This window comes from Siphateles boraxobius, unplaced genomic scaffold (genome assembly GCF_051911475.1).
Source record: "Siphateles boraxobius isolate OS27281-9 unplaced genomic scaffold, OSU_SipBor_1 8, whole genome shotgun sequence".
Classification (NCBI taxonomy): domain Eukaryota; kingdom Metazoa; phylum Chordata; class Actinopteri; order Cypriniformes; family Leuciscidae; genus Siphateles; species Siphateles boraxobius.
This window is the reverse complement of record NW_027509208.1, coordinates 36,992,992-37,014,672: the sequence shown is the minus strand read 5'-3', so window position 1 is coordinate 37,014,672 and position 21,681 is coordinate 36,992,992. Positions and strand designations below refer to the sequence as shown.

Below are 21,681 nucleotides of genomic sequence, written 5' to 3'. Positions count from 1 at the left end.
CGCACCACATAATTCGCTTTTCCATCAGCAAAAGCCGATGTCCTGCGACCTTGCAGGGGCGAACCATTGTTTACTGACTACTATAGTTCCTCCTGTGTAGCTCTTTTGCTGTCATTCGTCGGTGAATTGGGTGTCGTGAGCAACGGGGGGGATTGGAGGTGAAAGCCGTGTCAGTCGACGGTGACTCACAAAGCCTTGCTGCGCGACGTTTCCATCGCAATCACACGCGCATGAATGTTCTAAACCTGTATAATGCCAAGCACAATCACTTAACATTTTCGAAGATATTTGTGCAAGTTTAGCGCTGGTCTTTGCTATTGTTTGCAATAATTCGAAGTATGATTATGAAAAAAATATCTTTTTGTATGCTATGAATCTAAAAATCGAATCTAAAAAAAGTGTGTATATATATATATATATATATATATATATATACAGACAATATTTCACAAAACAATACAACACTTAATTAATTGAAAAATGGCAAAAAAGTATGCTTTCTAACACACAAAATATATATTTTTTAATTCTATTATGAAATGTAAAAAATAACAAAAACACGCACACACACATATATGACATTGTTAATTTTATACTTAAATTATGAGAAATTGGATTCTCAAAATATTTTTAGCAATTAAAATTACATTTTACATATATATACATATATATATATACACACAAACACACACACACACACATTCAATATTTTACAAAGCAATACATTTATTTTTTGTGGAAAATTTTATTAATGGGAAAATGGCAAAGAATTGTTATGCTTTCTAACACGCAAACATATTTTTATGAAATATTGTAAATGATAGCAAAAAAACACACACACACACACACACTCACGTATGCATTTAGAACTTAAATCGTCAGAGAAATTCAGAGAAATTGGCAAAATAATCAGAATGGCTTTATACTACGTAATGTTTTGCATGACAACTATATTTCAGACTGTAATGATCTGTGTGCTTTAATTTCTTTTTAGCGATTAAAATTCCATTTAGCTTAGCTTGTCTTTGTTTTTAAATGTATTGATTAATTCCAAATTGTAAACTACCGAGCCTCAAGTGTTGAAGCATCAGTAAATCATCTACTTTCTCTTTAATGTCAGTGTAATTTCAGGCAGCCCTGAGATTCGTTTTGTTTGGTTTTGTATTGCTGAAGTGGCCGCAGTGGCTCAAAGCTCTCATTATTGTTCTCTGTGTGTGTGTGTGTGTGTGTGTGTGTGTGTGTGTGTGTGTGTGTGTGTGTGTGTGTGTGTGTGTGTGTGTGTGTGTGTGTGTGTGTGTGTGTGCGCTGCGTTAATGTAGTTGCTCATTTTGGTGATGTGTTTACAATGCTGGTCCATTTGCTTTAGCACTGCAGATCAAATTGATTTCTGGAATAGCAGATTGTTTCTAATAATTTGATTCTGTTCTCCCTGCTGTTGGATCTTCTCAGTTGTCCTGTGATTTTAAAAGTAATTCAGATAAGTAGTTAAATTAATATAAATTAAATTATGTCTGTATAGTGTAGAACATGGCTTTGTTTACTAAAAATGCTTTAAACTAAATGCTTTCAATTGATATATCGCTCTAAATATGAACTCTCATGTTAGAATGAAAATTGAGGTAATTATCTTTATGTACAGAATGCTTTCACCAGCCTTTGTTCCCAAACGATCACTATATGATGCACCTTGACTGAAATCTTGCTTCGCTAGATCAAAGAAATGGATTTTCTGGACTGTAAAATTAACCAAGAGGTACATTCACTCAATACGAGCTATTATTTATTAAAATAAAATAAAATATCACAGATTTGGACCATTAGGCTGTAGAAATAAACAATCGACACTGAAATCTCCACCTTGCTGACAATGCTGAGGAAATGTTGTAAACTAGCCGATGAATTGGTTGAGAATATTAAGTTGCAATAACACTTTGCATAGAGTTGCGTAACGTGTGTCGAATGGGTTATATTTGTATAGAATAAACCACAGGTTAAATATGTTGTAGCGGTTGTGATAAAGAAAGCAGTTGAGCTGTAGCTGGAGAAAGACACAAGATGGCTGCCGCTGAGCTGTGCTGTGACTTCAGACGCTGCAGCGTTCGGCTGTTGAACTTACACTGGCTCCCTGTTAGTTACTTTGCGAGGTCCGGTTGTCAGAATCACTTTATAGATCCTCATTAAACGGGGCTTGTATCCGCTTCTCGTCTCCTTGGACTTCTGCCGCTGTGTTTGTCAGACGCCTCATTTATTTACATATGCATTAAAACCTACATCTGCTGCTTGTTTCTCTGCGCTCAAAATTGATTGGCCGTAAATGCTCCCATTATTTTGGTAAACATGTCAAATAGGCAACGAGATCTGCAGAAATATTAATTTATAGTAAAATATGATCATATATATATATTTATATATCACTTTATTTATTAAAATCTGTGTAATCTCTTTCTCGTTTATGCAATTTTTTCCCTGTGCAAACAAACTTTTCAAGATCAGAGAAAAATTGTAAGGAATTTCATGTATTGATGAAACTGAATTTAAAGTATTTTTGTAAATGTGTCTACATGCTGAGGTTCCTCTCTCTCTCTCTCTCTCTCTCTCTCTCTCTCTCTCTCTCTCTCTCTCTCTCTCTCTCTCTCTCTCTCTCTCTCTCTTTGAAGCTTTCTGTTTGTTTACAAGATGTTTTGCCTGTTTCGCTGATATTATGCTCTTTTTTGGGGGGGGGGGGGGGGGGGGGCCTTTATTAAATACTGGGCGACTCTTGCCGCCCAGTATTTGCAATTATTTGGAACAAAGTCTCATACAGCTGTATTTGGAATCATGATTTAACCATTATATTAGTTTTATTTTTTAATGGTATAAGAACATTCCTTTTGGAAAATTGTGCATTCAGGACATGTAAATAAAACATGTAACTATAAATAGAATGATCCAGTTAGGTTTTTCACACACATTATTCAATCAATGTTGCTAGTTTTTTTTTTTTCCTCAGTCCTAAAATATAGATAATACACTTCTCCTATGCAGTATTGTTAAAAAAGCCACAATGCCCCAAGAAATATGATATTAAATCAGTATTTCTGGCATATCTGAAATGTTTGACTTGAGCTGTGCACACTGAGGTCAGTCAGTTCCTGACCTGTGGATTGCACTGAGAACTGAATATTTGAAATAAAGGTATTCTTATCCTCTATTAAATTGTGAAAAATGCCATTGTGTATTACTTTTTGGCGTCTTCTAATATTAATAACTCTGCTTGATGTTTAATGTGCATTGTTGCTTCTAATGTGTCCATAAGGTGTTGCATTTTTATTGGATGCTGATTTTGATCTACTGTATTCCACTGTGGTGATTTTTGCCACTGTCTGCTTTTGTTGTTGCATCTATTCCCAAAAAAATCTGAATTCTAAACGTGTTTGGCATTGTCTGTTTCTTCTTTGTTCTACAGAGATGTTGAAGGAGTTGAACCAGCAGCGCAGAGAGAAAGAGTTTACAGACCTGAAAATTATAGTTGAAGGCAAAGAATTTGAAGTCCACCAAAATGTTCTAGCTTCCTGCAGCTTGTATTTCAAGGACCTGGTGAAAAGGTTTGCCTTCCTCCCTTCCCACCAGCCGTTGATCCAATCTGTTCTTTTCATAGGGCGCATTTGTGTCATTTTTTTTCCCTCCCTCTTTTCTCTCTTGCAGGTTTGTAGGAAGACTTTGGTTTCTATCACAGGGCCAGCAGCCATTCCCCGTTTTCGCTCAAATGAATGTATCTTAAATTGGGAAAAAGGTCAATCCTTGCCTTTTTATTACCTTTTCTTCCCCTCATTTTAGAGCATTATTTTCCGTTTTTAAAAGCAGAGAATGTGTTCCATGACTGAGGGATCTAAAAAAAAAAAAAAAAAAAAAAAAAAAAGACAATAGGCATTCAAATCATCCCCCCAAAAAATACAATGTTTGGCATTTTGGAAAGTGTGCTCCAAAAGCAATGTGGTATCTGTCATTTTGACTATGAGATGAGCTTTGTCAGCCATTTTATCAGCAAAGCGTATGGTCTTCATAGGGCATAAAAGTTTCCCATTCATATGTTAAACATTCACGGTGGGTGCATTGAATGCATTCAGAGTCGCAAACAATGAGAGGAGCCGAGCAACTTTCTCTTGAATGGTTACCTTCACAGGTCAGAGCCATTTACTGCCTCGCTTTCCCAAATTACACTCTTCTGCATCCATTGCCAGCTCACTTTTTGTTATTTTTATTATTAAAATATTTCTTTGGCAGCACATTTTCCAGCATTGCAGTGTGTGTGTGTGTGTGTGTGTGTGTGTGTGTGTGTGTGTTCATTTATTTTTAGCACATTCATCCTCTCAATGTGTTTGTTTTGAATCTCATCATCAGTGTTCAAGCTTCAAACCACAGCCTACTCATCATTTAAAAAGCCCATGCATAATTTTAGAATCTCAAAATCTCGGAGGCTTTTTTTAACAGCAAAAAGACATCTGAACGTTTTGTTTTCACAGAAGACATTTTAAATCCATATACTGTAAAAGGTTCATTTTGTCAGTGTATAAAGTACGCTAGCATATAGATGACCTTAAAGCTAACAGACTTGAACTAAAAGTCATACAACTTCAAGTTACTAGCAAAAACAGCTATCCATGATTTCTTCAGTAAAGCATGTTTTTTTTTTTTTTCATTACACACACACACATGCTACCATTCAAAAGTTTTGGGGTCAGTATGATTTTATGAAATAAATGAATACTTTTTTTCAGCAAGGATGCATTACATTGATTAAAAGGGACTGTAAAGACATTTATAATGTTTCAAAAGATTTAAATTTTAAATAAATGCTCTACTTTTGAACTTTCTATTGAGCAGAGAATCCTGAAAAAAAATCAGTTTCCACAAAAATATTCATCAGTACAACTGATTTCAACATTGATAATAATCAGAAATGTTTCTTGATCATTAAATCATCATATTAGAATGATTTCTGAAGGATCATGTGACACTGAAGACTGGAGTAATGATGCTGAAAATTCAGCTTAGACATCCCAGGAACAAATAAATAAATAATTAATAAATTGACATTGTTTAAACAGTTATTTTAACTTATCTTAATAAATATTGCACAAAATATTGGTTTTTAATGTATTTTTTTAATCAAAAATTAATGCAGCCTTGGTGAGCAGAAAATAATGCATTTGGAGAAGGTCGATTTAAGCAATAAAACACAAACAAGCCTTATAATAATGATTTTATTGTTATAAAAATAACTTTTTACTGTATTCATTTCACTACAGACAATGCCACACTAATATTGTTACAAATTTGGGATTTTTTTTTTTTTCAAAAGTCAGACCAAATTTGATAGCTTGCTCAGTTGTTAGACAATACAGTATAACATACAGTAAATACGAGTAATATAGCTTGTTACTACAAAAGCTGCACTTTTTATTAACATTTGTGCTACTGTCACACTATATATATATATATATATATATATATATATATATATATATATATATATAAATGTAGTTAGTAGCATTGTAAGTTAGTTAGTCTCCCCAGCACTCTTTATGCATTAGTTAGTGTGAGCTTTGAGTGACTGTCCTCAGGGGCCGCTTGCATGAACCGCTACGGCTAGTCTTACAAGTTAGTCATTGATTTTTTCTTTTTCTTTAAGACTCCATCATTTTTGGAAGTTAGTTACATAAAAACATAGATTGGCCTAATTTGATACTGAAAAGTAAGACTGACTGACTGCCCCTTGACTAAGTGGGTTATATTATAACTGGGTTATACTAGATCTAAGACACCGTCTTAACATAATGGCTGTGTTTATGCAACTGGCCCTTGATGCCCTTCATTTTTCTTGGCATAGTTGCTGGCTATTCACATTCACAATTCATAGCCTCAGTCCAGCTGGCAGGACTTGCTGTCCCCGTGCTTTCTGTCTGCCTCTATTCAACTGAATGTAGAAACACCGGTAAACACCGGACCTGTGTAGATGCGCATGATTGTTTGGTTATATTAGACTCAAGGAGACATGTTTTGTCCATATATTAGCCTCCCCATCTCTGAAATTCATACTGGATTTCATTGCTTCACAACTTATGGGCACCTGCATTGAAAAACTCATTGTTCCTGTAATTTGTCTTCTTGCGTCTATCAATATTTTTTAAATTTCTTGCCATTTCACAGATGCATTTTTATTCAAAACGCTTTTATGCACACTAATAGCAAAAACAGTTTCCCTGAAGCAGCCTCGGGTTAAGTGCCACGCTCAAGGGCAAAGTGGTAAAAGAGCAGATTTGTGATCGCAGTACGTCTCCAGTATCTGGGTCACCCTCACCTGGGCATGAACCTGCTGAGTTTGAAGCGCAAGTCCTTAAGATCTACATGGAATGGCATTTGCTTCCCATTTTACTTGCCTAATATCGCACATTTCCAACCGAAAAAGACTGACAATGTGGGGTGGGAATTATTTGGATTGGCAATAAACTGTTTATTAATGATAGCTGGTGGGGGGAAGGGGTTGAAAAATGTGAAACTATTTTCACCACAAATCTACATGTGCACTACATACAGTAGCTTTTAGGTTTGTATAAAATGATTTGTGAAAATGATAACTAGAAAAGCAAAGGTCATCAAAGCCAACCAGACAGACAGACAGACAGACAGAAGATAGATAGATAGATAGATAGATAGATAGATAGATAGATAGATAGATAGATAGATAGATAGATAGATAGATAGATGGATGGATGGATGGATGGATGGATGGATGGATGGATAGATAGATAGATTTTTCTCAACATGGGAACAGAAGACATGCCAGTCAATAAATAGGAAAACAAAGTAGCTTATGCATTACTAGTTACTTGAAAAGTAATCGGATTACATCTCACGTTACTTGTACTGCATTACCCACAACATTGATTATCAGTAAATTCCACTTCCTGTCAAACCAATTCAAAGTCCAATTCAACTTCCTGTAGGGTGTGGCCAATTCAATTAAAATATACACCCATTAATTTAAAGGCAGTCAGTTCTTTAATTTAGAATTTCTTTAAGACAGTAGTTTTCGTTCAGGTTATGTTATCATGATTTTGGTGGGAAGATTCATTTCTAAATCCTATTTACACAATTGGATGTAAGAGTCTGATATATTATATAATATCCATTCACAATGCCATGCCCTCATTTACGAATTGGACCATTGTTTCCTTTTCGTTCTCTCGCCTGAGCCACATGCTATTTTTAGCGCTTTGGCTCTGGCATTAAGCTCATCTGAGGGGTGCGGAGAGAACATGCCACCTGAAGGATATAATGCACCTCCGAAATGTGCACACACGCTCCCCCTCGGCCACGGGAAGAAAAAAAGCCATTACCCTCCCCTTTAGCGTCTGCCGCGTGGAGCGCGGAGACGGATTGCCCTCAGTAATTCCATTTTCCCCTCCGGATTTTCAATAAGTATGCTTGGTGCCACTTTAATTTATGGGTAGTGCAAATGCACCAAGCCGTCAGCGAATGTGTGTAATGTGAAACTTGGATAGCTCAAAGTAGCTTTGACACCGCACTCTTATTTATTTATTTATTTATTTATTTATTTATTCATATAAGACCACGCGTTTGTTTTACAGTAGATTTGTCGTTACAAGTGCGAAGGTTTCATTGGGAGAACAGTGGGAGATCATTAATCCCGTGGGTTTGACAGTCGACTTCTATGAAGGCACAATTACCTCCTGCACTGGAGGAAAGTCACTTTCTGGAGGGTTTTTCAGGGAAGGTTGAAGTTTATATACAGTAATGAAGTTCCACAGTATGCTCCTTCATTCATATTTCATGCTGTAATGATTCGACTGCACAACTTTCTCTCCAAACCTCCAAAAAGGAGACTTTTTCAAATATTTATTTATTTATTTTTCCCATCATGATTTTCGTTATCTATATCCTGTAGATTTTTTCTTTCAGACTTATTATTAGTTTTGCATCAGTGCTGTGCTAAAAATAATGGCACTTAGGAGAGAGTGGGGGTAAACTGTGTCACATTTTACTTGAGTCGTCCTCTAGGCAAGCTGAAATTAGATGAAATGATGTACTCCTAATTAAATTGCAGGATGTTTGCCGTCAACTGAAATGAAAATAAATTATCTGTAACGGACAGCCATAGGAATCTGAATTCTCAAAAAAACAAAATAATTTTTAAAAAATCGACCCGTCAAATGTCAAAAAGTCTTAAGTCTTGAAGTCTTATTTTGATTATAGTCTTATTTATGAAATATATATCATTTATTTTGTAGACTTGCATAATTTTGCTTTTACAAAAAATGTATTTTACCTGACTTGTAGTTTGACATGCAAAATATACATTATGTAAAATAATACATTACGTAAATACATATACATATTTTTATTTATACAGCTGTATATACAATACATGATGCACACATCTGTACATAAGTCTTCTGTTCCAGATGTTTACTATTATTATTTCTTAGTCTTACTTATTTGATGCTATTTCTATACGAGTCATATATGTATGTACAGTATGGTATGTATGTACCCGAAGCAAATTCCTTCTGTGTCTCATTCTGATTCTGATTCAAAACAAAAACAACAACGGATGGCTATATGTAACGGGCCATTTCTAAATGTGGGTTCATGTGACAGAAATCATGTCCTTTATTAAATGAGTGACACATCTTACCCCACTCTCCTTTACCTCTGCTTGGAGGCCATTTATTGCTGAAAATTACCACCACATAACGCTGTAGCCCATTTAGACATTTCTGTCTGGAAACATACATGAACAAAGATAATTATTGTGAAACTAGCATGTATTTTTTTTTTTCATCTTTACTGGCAAAGGACAGATAAAATGAGCTCCAGATATTTTCAATTAATATTTTTCTTTGTGTGTGTGGTTAACTGTGTTTAGAGTCGACACTAGCCAGCAGTTTTATTGGACGTCCCCAGCTAATTTATAATCTGCGTTTGCACACACATGCACCATGTGGCCATCTCCCATCATCCTCATCCTCATGTTGGCTGCTAATGCTGAAAAAATGGCACTTTAAGTGAGAAAAATAATAGATGCTCATTTTTTTTAAACACTTTCTCTGCTCTATCGCTCACGGACATGATGTCTCTCGCTCGCTCTCTCTCTCTCTTTCGCTTGCTGTCTCTTGCTCTCTCCATCTTGCTGAAAAACAACGCTTGCAATCAGCAGCTCCATAAATATGCACCTCTCTCCAAAGCCAGAGTGATTTCCATAATAAAAGTGCTCAGACAAAGCAAATTGCTACTCCAGCCGATTCAGATTGCACTAATTGACCTGGTTGATGAACATGCTTTTGTTTTATGTCTTTTTCCGTTCTTATCCCCCCCTCCCCCTTCTCCTCTCTATCACCTCCATAACTTAACCCAGGACCAACATCCCATTCTATTATCTTAAAACCTATCGCCACGGCAATTAGAGGGGACAACAATAACAAACTCTGGCTTTTTTTGCTTTTCAGGAGGGAGTGGCGTTTCTTAATCTTTTCAGCTGTAGTTCCAGGGGCGTAATTGCACATTCTCCTCTTGAGTTGTCCTTCTCCTCCCTCAAGTACTCAATCATTGGAGACTAATGACACACTACGCACTCCTATGTTCATGCACAGGGCCACGCTGACAGTGCAAATGACACCGGGGACTTTGTTTAGGTTTGGTGGGGGGTCACTCTCAAAGATCCAGTCATGGAACACCAGACGAATGGCTGCTGGCGTCCTGTGGCAGAACTAATGTCCCCTTCTCTCTCTCTCACTCTCTCTTCTTCACTGTCACCATCCTCCACACGTCTTCACCCTGTCCGTCAGTGTGTCTGTGTATCCTCCCGTATCAGGTTTTTTTAGCTGTCGTAGTCTTCAACAGGTTATGTGTCCTGTCAAAGTCATTGTTGCCAAAAGTTACACCAGTATTGTGTTAAAAATACTCAGTGTGTTTTCACCTGTAGTGCAAGAAGATGGGATCTTCTCAGGTCACATTCGAGAAGTAGTTCGCCCCAAAATGTTATCGTTGTTTACTTCCCCCATGATGTTTTTTTCTTTTTTTCGGGAAACACAAAAGGTCTTTGACAGTTCTGGATGAGGAAAACTCATTTTGAGGGATCCAGAACTTACATTTAGTTCCTCACACAAAGCTATTGTACGGCTTCACAGGACTTGGAATATAGTGCATGACTTTTTTTGCATTTTTTTAATAATACCTTTATGGTGCTTTTTTTAATTATTTCTTTTATGGTGCTTTTTTGGGGGGGCCTTGATAGAATAAATCACAATCCACAATTTCAGAGACTGACATTTTGTGTTTAATAATAATACAGAGTTGAAACAACATGGGCTGAGTAATAATGTCCAAATGTCAAGTTTTTAAAGGTTTTGGAGTTTTGCCGCTAACTTTTTTTATAATGACATTTATATAACCTTTATACAATATATTTATATATACTCTTTGCATATTTTAAGAATTTAGTTGACAATATTGTACTAAAACTCTTAAAAACGTAATGTTTTATTTTCCCATCCTTAAATGAATATCATGAATAAATAAATAACTTTGTCATTATTTAAAAATATTATACAAATTAAATATTATATTATATTATATATTATTTAGTGCTGTCAAATTCATTAATCGCGATTAATTGATTCCATCATAAAGGTTTGTTTATATAATATATGTGTTTATATATTATCATCATATTTATACTGTATATATGTGTGTGTACTGTATGTTTGTGCACAAACATATGTATGCATATATGTGTTTGTATGTACACACACACACACACACACACACACACACACATTTATGTATATATATATACACACACATATTATATAAACAAACAAAAGGCAAAATTGAGGCAAAATCCAGAAGCTTTAAATACATGAAAGTGCACTTATAGTAGTAAACAGACTACTAAGAATATGTTAGTATTGTGTAATTATTACTTTTATAGTATTTGCCATTTTATTTGTGTGCTATATGCACTGCATCCAGTTTTAGACTAAAAGGACAGTTTATCTTAAAAACAAAAAAAAGTTTTTTTTCCCAGACCCATGTAAGAAGGTGAAAATGTGCTGAAATATTTTGCTTTCGAACACACTGGCATTCCCAGCTGCTTGTTTTGAATGCTGGAGCATTTAGACGCTTGATGTTGTTAAACCATTGCATCATTTTACAGAGAGTTTTCACTCTCCGGGAACCGTGAGAAGATGATTTTAGAATTGCCTGAAACTTAGACAGCTCACCATCACATTTAAAGCAAATTTGTAACGCTAGATGGAATGGCCAGCAGTTGTAATCAATAAATTAGCTGTAAAATATTCACCCGAAATGACCGTTTCATTGAAAACCTGCAGGCGGATCATCACAGTATTGGATACTGTGCCAAGAAAAATATCTGGAAATCACCTCATTTTCACCTAATGGCCTTTCCATGTATATCGGCTTTCCGTCTGGTAGCCCGGCAGTTATCTGGTGACTGTACACATCAGTGCTATCTTCAGCCGGCACTAAAACACAATCAACGTCTGCGTGGCTATTCATTTCACTCCTCCTGCCCTTGACCTTCAGGGGATTATCGTTTCACTCAGAACATAAAACCCCTGATGCTGATCATTATTCACCCCCCCCCCCCCATGGGGAATTATTACATTTGAAGTGATCAGGGCAATTGCATGTGAAAGACATGAGCAGGCAGGTAACTCTGGGCTGAGAGTCTCACACACAGATACTGAGAATGTGCTCGGGGTGCTGGACAGATCTTATTAATGTAATGAAACGCTTCCATCTCCGCCAGTTTACTGTGCGATCGCTCCATGTGGACAGGCAGATTGCGTATCAGCCCTCCTCGCCTTCCATGTCTTTCTCCCCCCTGTCATTCTTTCTGTGCATTTGTGCGCCACCTGCGCCCGTCCTCAAAGCATGCCACCATGATGTGTCATAAAAACAGTCTTTCATTCTTTGATTCAGATTGTGTTTAATTTCAGATGCAAGAAACCCAATGCATTGTATCTGTTCGTTATGCTTTTCCTGTAGGGTCCTTCTACAAACTGAGGCCTTTTGTGTTCAAAAGAAAAGATAAAGATAAACAATGCATAACTAGTGCCAACTTTTACAGTGTTAATAGAGAGTTTTTTTTTATCTTTCTTTGTGTCTTGAGAATGCCATTTTTCTACTCTCTATATAACATTCACCTTTTGATATTCTCTGTATATTTTAGTTCATAGTGTAGTACTAAAACTTTGTTTTTACTTTATTTTTTACAATATTTTTCCTCCTTAAACTTATTTTATTTAAGATAATAAATTAAATCTAAATAAAATAATTTATAAATAATATACATTTATGAATGTCTATAATTATATTTTAAATAATAATTGTATTATATAAATATAAACATGAATTATTATTTAAAATTTTCATTTGAATAATTATTTATTTAAAAAAATATTGAAAATGAAAAATGAAGTGAAATGAAAAAAATATATATATACATTTGTCATATTTTAATTTAAGATAAAACATTCTCCTTTTTTGTTCCGAAAAAGAAAGAATGTTATACTGCATTAGAAAAACAGCAGGGTGAGTAAATGATTACTTAATTTTCATTGTAGGGTGAACTATCCCTTTAACCCCCCAAAATATATTCATTTGCCCTGAGATCGCACAATGCATTTATTCACACTTGAACACATTATATATCTGATATAATGTTTAAAATTTTACAAACACTTACTTTAAAGGGACAGTTCACCCAAAAATTAAAAAGAGCTCATAAATCACTCACCCTCAAGCCATCCTAGGTGTATACGACTTTCTTCTTTCAGCCAAACACAATCTGAGTTAAATAAAATAATATCCTGGCTCTTCCCAATTTCATAATGAGATTGAATAGAAACTGTGATTTTGAAGCTCCAAAAAGCACATCCATCCATCATAAAAGTAATCCATACGTCTCCAGTTGGTTAATAAATGCCTTCTGAAGAAAAATATCCATATTTAGAACTTTATAAACTATAATTACTGGCGAGTCGCGTTCCGGCGGGAGAGTGACCTCTGACCAGACGCATGACGTATTTACGAACGCGGAAGTGCAGAGGATAGAGCAAAACTAAACACCGCTCACGAACTAGAAGCCTAAACCAAGATTTTAAAGAGAAGTGTGTGAGGAGCTTGAGGTTGTTGCACAGCTCTATTTGTTTGAACCGCGAGAGTCGTCTACTTTCACCTAAACTTACGCTACTCCGACATCCTACGCCATATGTCGGGTCAGAGGTCGCTCTTCCACCGGAACTAGACTCGAGTACGGCTGTTATCGGAAGCCAGTGTTTATACAATTATAAATATGGATGTGTGGATATAAATATGGATGCGCTTTTTAGAGCTTCTAAAACTCAGTCTCTATTCACTCCCATTATAAAGCTGGGAAGAGCCAGGAGATTTTATAACATAACTCCGATTGTGTTCGGCTGAAAGAAGAAAGTCATATATACCTAGTATGGCTTGAGGGTGAGTGAATTATGGGATAATTTTCATTTTTGGGTGAACTTTCCCTTCACTGTATCAAACTGGAAAAGGCAGTTGTTGCATAGAGTCATCCTTTAATGGATTTTGGGTATGTCATAAGGCTTTCCTTTTGGTCATGACCTCTGTATTTGTGTGTTTGGTGTACGCTTGCGTGCGTGTGTGTCGTCAGGTCGTCTAGAGAGACGGGGACTGGAGAGAAGCTGGAGCTGAAGATGACTAACATTGGTGCAGATGTGCTGGAGCTGCTGCTGGAGTTCGTGTACACCGGCTCGCTGGTCATCCACTCGGCCAACGCCAAAACCCTGCTGGAGGCCGCCAACAAGTTCCAATTCAACACCTTCTGCAAAGTCTGCGTGTCTTTCTTAGGTACGCCAGCATCCATCAGATGAAGTCATGCACAAGCTACGTTTCTCTCTTTATGCAGGATGATGTATTCTTTCAATTGGATAAAGGTCAGAGAACAATTGCCTTGAAATGTCAAACCCAATGTCTCAATCTCATCCAGCGCTGATTATTCCGATCAATACCAAATATGGAGGCAGTTCAGATGGCATGTAGTGACCATCTGAGTGTGCAAAGCTCTGGCAGGGGATGAGGAAAAAAATAGGCAGAGAAAGAATGAGTACAGAGAAAGTATAGTTTCTTCACAGTGAACTTTTAGGCAATTTGCACTCTTGTAATTTGTCCTCTAACAATGAATAGGATAAAATGTCTGACTCCAATTTCATAGCTTTCAAAACGTTTTATGAATCATAAATTATATTTTCACACTTATTAAATAATAGTACAAAATTACAGATTCGATTGTAAAATGTTGCACAATAAGATTGTTTTTAATTTACACTAATGTTAACAACTTTGGAGTCTGTGATATTTAAGCAAAAATTTATTAAAATGAAAAAAAAAATTATATTCTCAAAATTCTTTTGAACTTTCTATTCATCAAAGAATCCTGAAAAAAAATTATATATGTTTTTTTTCCACACAATCAGTAATGTAAATAGTTTGTAAGTTTTACCATGTATATTTTTATTATTTATTGTTTTTCCTTAAAATATGAAAATCTTTTTGAAGGATGAAAGTTAGGGAAAAGGGTAATATAATAAAAAAGGCATTTGAACAAAATAAATGAAGACATGCTGAAAAAGTTTTCCAGATGGTTCTATTGTGACTTTCTTTGTAAAAAAAAAAAAGAAAACAAATGTTGAAATCTGTTAGATGTCATAAAAAGGACGAAACGCTCATATATACAATGCTAGTGGAGCAGCTCAGAAGTGGTTCAGTGAACTAATGAAAGAGTCATGATGCTGAGGTTTGTGCTGCCATTGATATACTGCAGATTTTAAGAATGCGGACGAAGACAAACTTTTGTTTTAAACGGTCATTTGATCCGGCGTTAAGATCACTTATTTATTTGTGTCTTCCGAGTCTGCCGCAATGGTCGAGTTTATTTGGAAGTGTCTGTAAGACCCCAACAAATGATAGTCAGCGTAATGCATTCAGGAACAACAGGTTGAAGATTGGTTTGTGCCTTTGGGCAAAAAGTTACTAAAGTACAAAACAATTGATTAAGTCCAGCGGGGGAGTGTTGAAATAAGGTTTAGAAATATATCTCAATGCTGAACTATACTGCACATGGTCTGGGAATTCCAATACCACATATTATTACCAGAGTGTTTTAAAACCGGTTTAAGAAAAAGAGGTTACATATATTGATAGCGAGGGTGCAGCCCATGTGTTAGTGCTGGGCGCTGCTGTTTGTAATGCCACACACACACACACACAGCACCGTTGACTCAGAAACTTCAGAGCGTGTCTATACACTCATGCCAGGCCGGGCATAAGCCTTGCTCTGCGGTCTTTCTCTGCGGCACGCCATTTATGGCCTCTGGCAGAAACCTCATCTAAAAAAAAAAAATGTTCCTTCCTCCGGGAGTGGAAGAAGACGAGTGGCCCGTTTGGCTTATTGGTGATGGCACGCTGCAGGCCTGCCTCCAAAAGACACAGACATAATAAAAGCCCATCTGCCTCCACCAGACGCTCACTGAACCATTTTTACAACAATTTGTTTTAACAACTCTTATGTTTTATTTTGTAGATAAATTAAGACCTGCACAGTCACACCGATGTCATGTCACAGTGGTTTCATTCCATTCACATTTATTATGTTTGTCTGAATCAGGTTGCATCTGTTCATTTGATTCTGGTCGACAGAGACAAACCATTTTACATTGCAGCAAGCACAAGTTTCAATTTCAGTTACTTTTTTTTTTTAACTTTTTTTACATAATGAAATAAAGTTATTATGTATTTTTTCATACTTTTTAAAAGAAGTTTATAGTTTTTTAATTTAAAAATGTACAATTGATATGCTCGCGAGAAACTATTGCGTGCACACGAGAAATTTTCACGTGCACACAATTTTTTTTCCGTGCTCATGCGTTACAATGTTGATAACCTTTTTCCTTTTTGCGTTTCTGCCATCTTACTACTCACTAGGAAAAAATTAGAGCATGGATGTGCTTTAATTAATAGAGATATTTTTTGCTCAAAATTTGGCTTTCGTAAGAGCAGTATCAAGCCCTTATGTCCACTTTAAGGCATCCTTTGTGGCACTGATGGAAATGGGCTGAAGTCTGTGTACATTGCCCTATTTGCCAAGTTCCATGGTCCATAAAAAAATATTATTACTGTAAAAACTGTTCAAAATTTGGCTTTTGTTAGGACAGTATGTCATTTTTCAAGGCCTTATGTCCACTTTAACGAATTTTAGTCTGTGGCAGCCGAGAAACCGTGCCGCGAAATGGACTGATGGCACAATAGGCGGCTCACTGTGCATCATCCTAAATGCCAAGTTCAATGGTTCATCAAAATATTGGTACAGTAAAAAGTGCTCAGTTTTGATTTCGTTAAAGCAGTTTGTCTAGAATGAGGCTGAATCCAACTACTTATTCGTTTGTCACTTATTGACGCGTGAGCCTCCCCTTTATATATGCAAGTTATATATTATATATTAGTACTCTCTATCTATGGCTCTGCTCACAGTAAGCGCTGTTATAATTGAATGAAGAAAGTCAGCATTTTTATGCTACCTGTAAGGAATGCGTTAAATCAGACAAAGTAGTTTAATAAATGCTTTATTGACCTTGTGAAATAGAATTTTAGCACATTGTACTGTGCCAATATTTTAAAATTTTCTGTTAAAGTTGTAAATGGCCCAATATAGATATACTGCCCTAACGAAATCCAAATTTTGAGCTTTTTTTACTGTTCCAATCTTTTTTAATGAACCATTAGACAACATTAAAGGGTTAGTTCACCCAAAAATGAAAATGATGTCATTAATGACTCACCCTCATGTCGTTCCAAGCCCGTAAGACCTCCGTTCATCTTCGGAACACAGTTTAAGATATTTTAGATTTAGTCCGAGAGCTTTTTGTCCCTCCATTGAAAATCTATGTACGGTATACTGTCCTTGTCCAGAAAGGCAATAAAGACATCATCAAAGTAGTCCATGTGACATCAGTGGGTTAGTTAGAATTTTTTGAAGCATCGAAAATACATTTTGTTCCAAAAATAACAAAAACGACAACTTTATTCAGCATTGTATTCTCTTCCGGTTCTGTTGTCAATCCACGTTCATGAGTCCGCTGACGTAAGACGAGCTGACGTGTTATCTAGTGCGCCCGAGCTTCGTTTAAAGTCTGAGGGAGACGCACGCTGGAAACAAAACAATCTTCACAAACATGTCTAAGGATTTCGACACAGGGGAAGACTTGCATTTTTTTTTTACCAGACATATTTATTTGAACCCGAATACACGGACGCACCAGATAACACGTCAGCAGCGTCACTGGCCTCGTGAACGCGGATTGACAACAGAACCGGAAGAGAATACAATGCTGAATAAAGTCATCGTTTTTGTTATTTTTGGAACAAAATGTATTTTCGATGCTTCAAAAAATTCTAACTAACCCACTGAGGTCACGTGGACTACTTTGATGATGTCTTTATTTCCTTTCTGGACAAGGACAGTATACCGTTCATACATTTTCGATGGAGGGACAGAAAGCTCTCGGACTAAATCTAAAATATCTTAAACTGTGTTCCGAAGATGAACGGAGGTCTTACGGGCTTGGAACGACATGAGGGTGAGTCATTAATGACATCATTTAAATTTTTGGGTGAAATAACCCTTTAAATGCAAGCATATGACATGATTAAGTTTGGGGTCTGTAAGCTTTTTAAATTTAATTCTCTTATGCTCATGATCAAAAATACAGTTTATTACAAATATCACAATTTAAACCAGTTTTATGGTATTGTACTTGTACTTCTACTTTTAATGTTCAATTTTAAAATGTACAAGTATGTTATTTCTTTCTTTCTTTACAAAATGTATATAATAATTGAGTACATCATGAATCCATTTTCCAAACCATGTTTTTTTTTGTTTTTTTTGTCTTATCCTGAATAACTACAGTACACTTATAATAAGTGTTTATATTCGGACTATTTTAGACTGGTACGGGACGTACCACTGCGGAGTATCCCAGTACCTGCGTGACTCATCATAGACATAAACAGAGAGAAGTAGTTGCGGCTACAATGTTCTTCCACAAGACATGCAGTTCTGTTTATTAACGACAGCACCAAAAGTCACAGACTGCAGCTCTAATTATTCTTTTCAAATTTGAATTCGAAAGAGTCTCTTAAGAAAACACTCAGACTGGCAATCCAGACTTAGATTCATTCACCACGACACAAGTGTCAGACTCATATTCTGCTCTTTCTGTGTAAAGTAGGGTTCTCCATTTACAAAAAGACACTTGCCTTGTTTAAAACATGGACCTTTGCACCCGCTTGGTCAAATACTTTAAGACGTGACTCAGCAGGATATAAAGATGAGCTTCACCTTACCAATTCTAATCCGCGGGACAGCGTCCCAACCCGCTGCACTGAGCTCAATTGATTTGTTCTGTTGTTCGTCTCCAGAATGCCTATAGCAAGGGCCCCTTTTTGGAGCCTCGAGATATACAGCACAGATAGCTTTGCAAGAGCCCTCATCCCCTCTGTGCTGTGGTCTTTTATGGATGTGAGCGCCTCTCTTGTTCTCTTCTTCAGAAAAGCAGCTGACTGCAGCAAACTGCCTGGGGGTTCTGGCCATGGCGGAGGCCATGTGCTGCACGGAGCTACACAACATGGCCAAGGCCTTCGCCCTGCAGAACTTCCCTGATGTGGCGGGACAAGACGAGATCCTCAGCATCTCCAAAGAAGACCTGGTCAACTACCTGTCCAATGACAGCCTGAACACCAAGGCAGAAGAGCTGGTTTATGAGACCGTCATCAAGTGGATCAAGAAGGACCCAGTCAGTAGAGTGCAGGTGAAATGTTCACATATGTGTGTTTGAAGTTATTTCAAATCTGTAACTTGATAAGCTACTTATTAAAGTAGTGCGAGTGCTGTAAAACTACCTTTAGTCCTCCACTGTTTGGGGCCCGCGTGGCCTAATGGTTAGAGAGTCAGACTGGTAACCCGAAGGTTGCGGGTTTGATTTTTTTGCGACACAGCAAAAAATGTCTGCCCACTTCTCCGAATGTGTGTGTCCACGGTTTGCAGTGTATGTGTGTTCACTACTCACTGCTCCTAATGTATGTGCACTAACTTGGATGGGTTAAATGCAGAGGACAAATTCCTAGAATGGGTTACTATACTTGGCCTTCACATGTCACTTTTAAAAAGGTTTGATAAAATTTGATAAACATTTTGAACCCATGCGTTGACAATGACAATTCGATCAATGAAAATATCTGTCATTATTTACTCACTTTTGTCTCTTTCCAAACCCATAAGCTTTGGAAAATACAATTCCTGTATGAATGAGTCTTATGAGCTTGTTCTTTTATAGAGAAGCAAAAAGAGTCTTATGGGCTGGTATGGGAGTAAATCAAAAACCGAGCACAACCAGTGTAGTGCAGTTCTTGAATCAATTATTCTTAAGAGTTGATTCTTTTTAGTGAATCAAATAAATAAAAAAACACTGAGCAGACTGTATAGTGTGAATGCATTTGGTTCAGTTGTTCAATTTGGTTCAAAAAAGTTAAATTGTCCAAATCAAAAACATACAGCACAACCAATGTAATCTGATTCCCAAACAACTAATTCTTTTGAGACATTTTTAGTGAATTAATCATAAGCATTCAGTATGACCAATGTAGTTTGATTCATGAACAACTGACTCTTATGGGCCTATTCTTTTTAGTGAATCAAAATCGTATAGTGAAGCTACATGGTCTGGTTTCTGAACTAATTATTTTAATTAGAGAATAAAAAATTAACCCTTTTATTGAATTAATCAGAAAACAGCGTGACCAGTCTGATTCCTGAACGAATGGCTGTTATTAGCCTGTTTTTTTTTAAATGCATAAATAAAAAATATACAGTGACCAATATAGTCCAGTTCCTAAATGAATGACTCTTATGAGCTGCTCTTTTTAGTGAATCAAAAATGAATGGCACAAACTGTGCAGTCTGATTCCTGAATAAATGACTCTTAAACTTTTCTTTTTTAGTTAATAAATTAAAAATATACAGTGATCAATGCAGCCCCATTCCCAAATCAATGTCTCTTATGAACCGTTTTTTCAGTGAATCAAAACCATTCCACACGACCAGTGTCTGATAAAAACTACCCGCTGTTATATGTGCACATAAAATCTATTTCTGACCCAGCATAAAGATATTGAGTGTTCTGATAAATTCACCAAGTCTGTACTTTATAAATTTTTGCAGTCTGTTTTTCACATTGAGACTTAACTTAGTAGGCTGTGTTTTATTTAGCACTGTGACTGCTTTCTGTTTTGTAGTTCTATGTGAAAGCTGAATTTTTGTTGAGACACACCAAGGGTTCAGGCCCCGTGAAGTGCCTTTGTTTCTTTATGGATCAAAAGACCTGTCTGCGGTGGGCTAGACAATTCAATAGGGCTTTCTCAACTCTCTCTCCACATTGAAGAAGTTTTGGCTTCCCGGAACCCCGAGAACAAGAGGTCAACACCATTTTGCTGTCCTTGCACTTCTATTTCTGCTACTCTGAAGAATACATTCAGGCCACTCGCAGCAAACGTAAATAAGAGAGAGCGGAGCAAAGAAGCGTGTAGGAGCCAGCGGCCGAGATCAGATATTCAGGGGCCGTGTGGCATGACATTAGACCCTTTGGAGTACTGATGGGGTGCTGAGACTGTCTGAAATGGATGAGCCATGTATGACAGTGCCGCTGCTTAAAAAAACCCTCACGCACAACCACAAGTTTCTCTCCACTATAAAACGGCCTGCGCACAGTTCATAAACAACTCTGGAACATTAGGCCACGGATGCATTTTTTACAATCTTTCCGTCTTTCTCTCTCTCGTACTGAATTTCACCCCTTTCCAGGCCCTGATGGAAGCGTTTTGATTGAATCCACTGACATTTCCTAAGGATATATCAGCTCCAATTGTCACAGTCGATGCACTAACGCAAAGGCAAATGTTTGTTGTTGCTCTGAGCAAACGTTTGTTCGTGGAGCTCTACAAACATGCTCCGGCGGTCTGAGATGGACGAGAGATGGGAATCGTTTTTGGCCGAACCTATAGATAATGAAAACATAACAATTTTTAAGCTTCACGGTAAATTAGAGGTGAATTAGTGGGGGGCGCGTTGCCGCCAGACTTCCATGCGTAGTGATGTATGGATCTTTATTGTGCAATCCTTCACGCCGTTGCACAATTTGCATTAGTTTATTACAGGGAGTCAACATGCTTTTTATGTGCTTGTAACACAAGGGCCCGCGCGAGCCGCTGGGGAAAGAGGCGAGCTTAAAATAGAGCTTCTTACGGCACACCTGGGACCGGCGCCGAGCTCCTGCATAAGACGTGAACGATCAGCCTGTCCTAATGTTAGTAAATGATCTTTCTTTTGTCCTTGGTCCAGTAGTCATACGTCTAGATGGACTGGGTGATTAATGGCGTCACGTGACTCATTCCTATCTGGATTAGTGTATGAGAAACTGTGGGAAGAAATTGGATTAGGAAAGATATGTCACTCAGAGGTATGAAAGAAGAACTCAGTGTTTAGCC

At 36.9% G+C, this 21,681-nt stretch overlaps 1 protein-coding gene across 1 annotated transcript in view; it reads left to right on the top strand.

Moving 5' to 3' along the window:
* klhl29 (kelch like family member 29) overlaps positions 1-21,681 on the top strand; it is a 275,193-nt gene that overhangs the window by 190,213 nt on the left and 63,299 nt on the right. Inside the window, exons 6-8 of the mRNA XM_077219873.1 lie at positions 3,446-3,584; positions 13,736-13,932; positions 18,691-18,950. Of these exons, the coding sequence (XP_077075988.1) occupies positions 3,446-3,584; positions 13,736-13,932; positions 18,691-18,950 (596 nt within the window). The remainder of the gene's footprint in view (positions 1-3,445; positions 3,585-13,735; positions 13,933-18,690; positions 18,951-21,681) is intronic.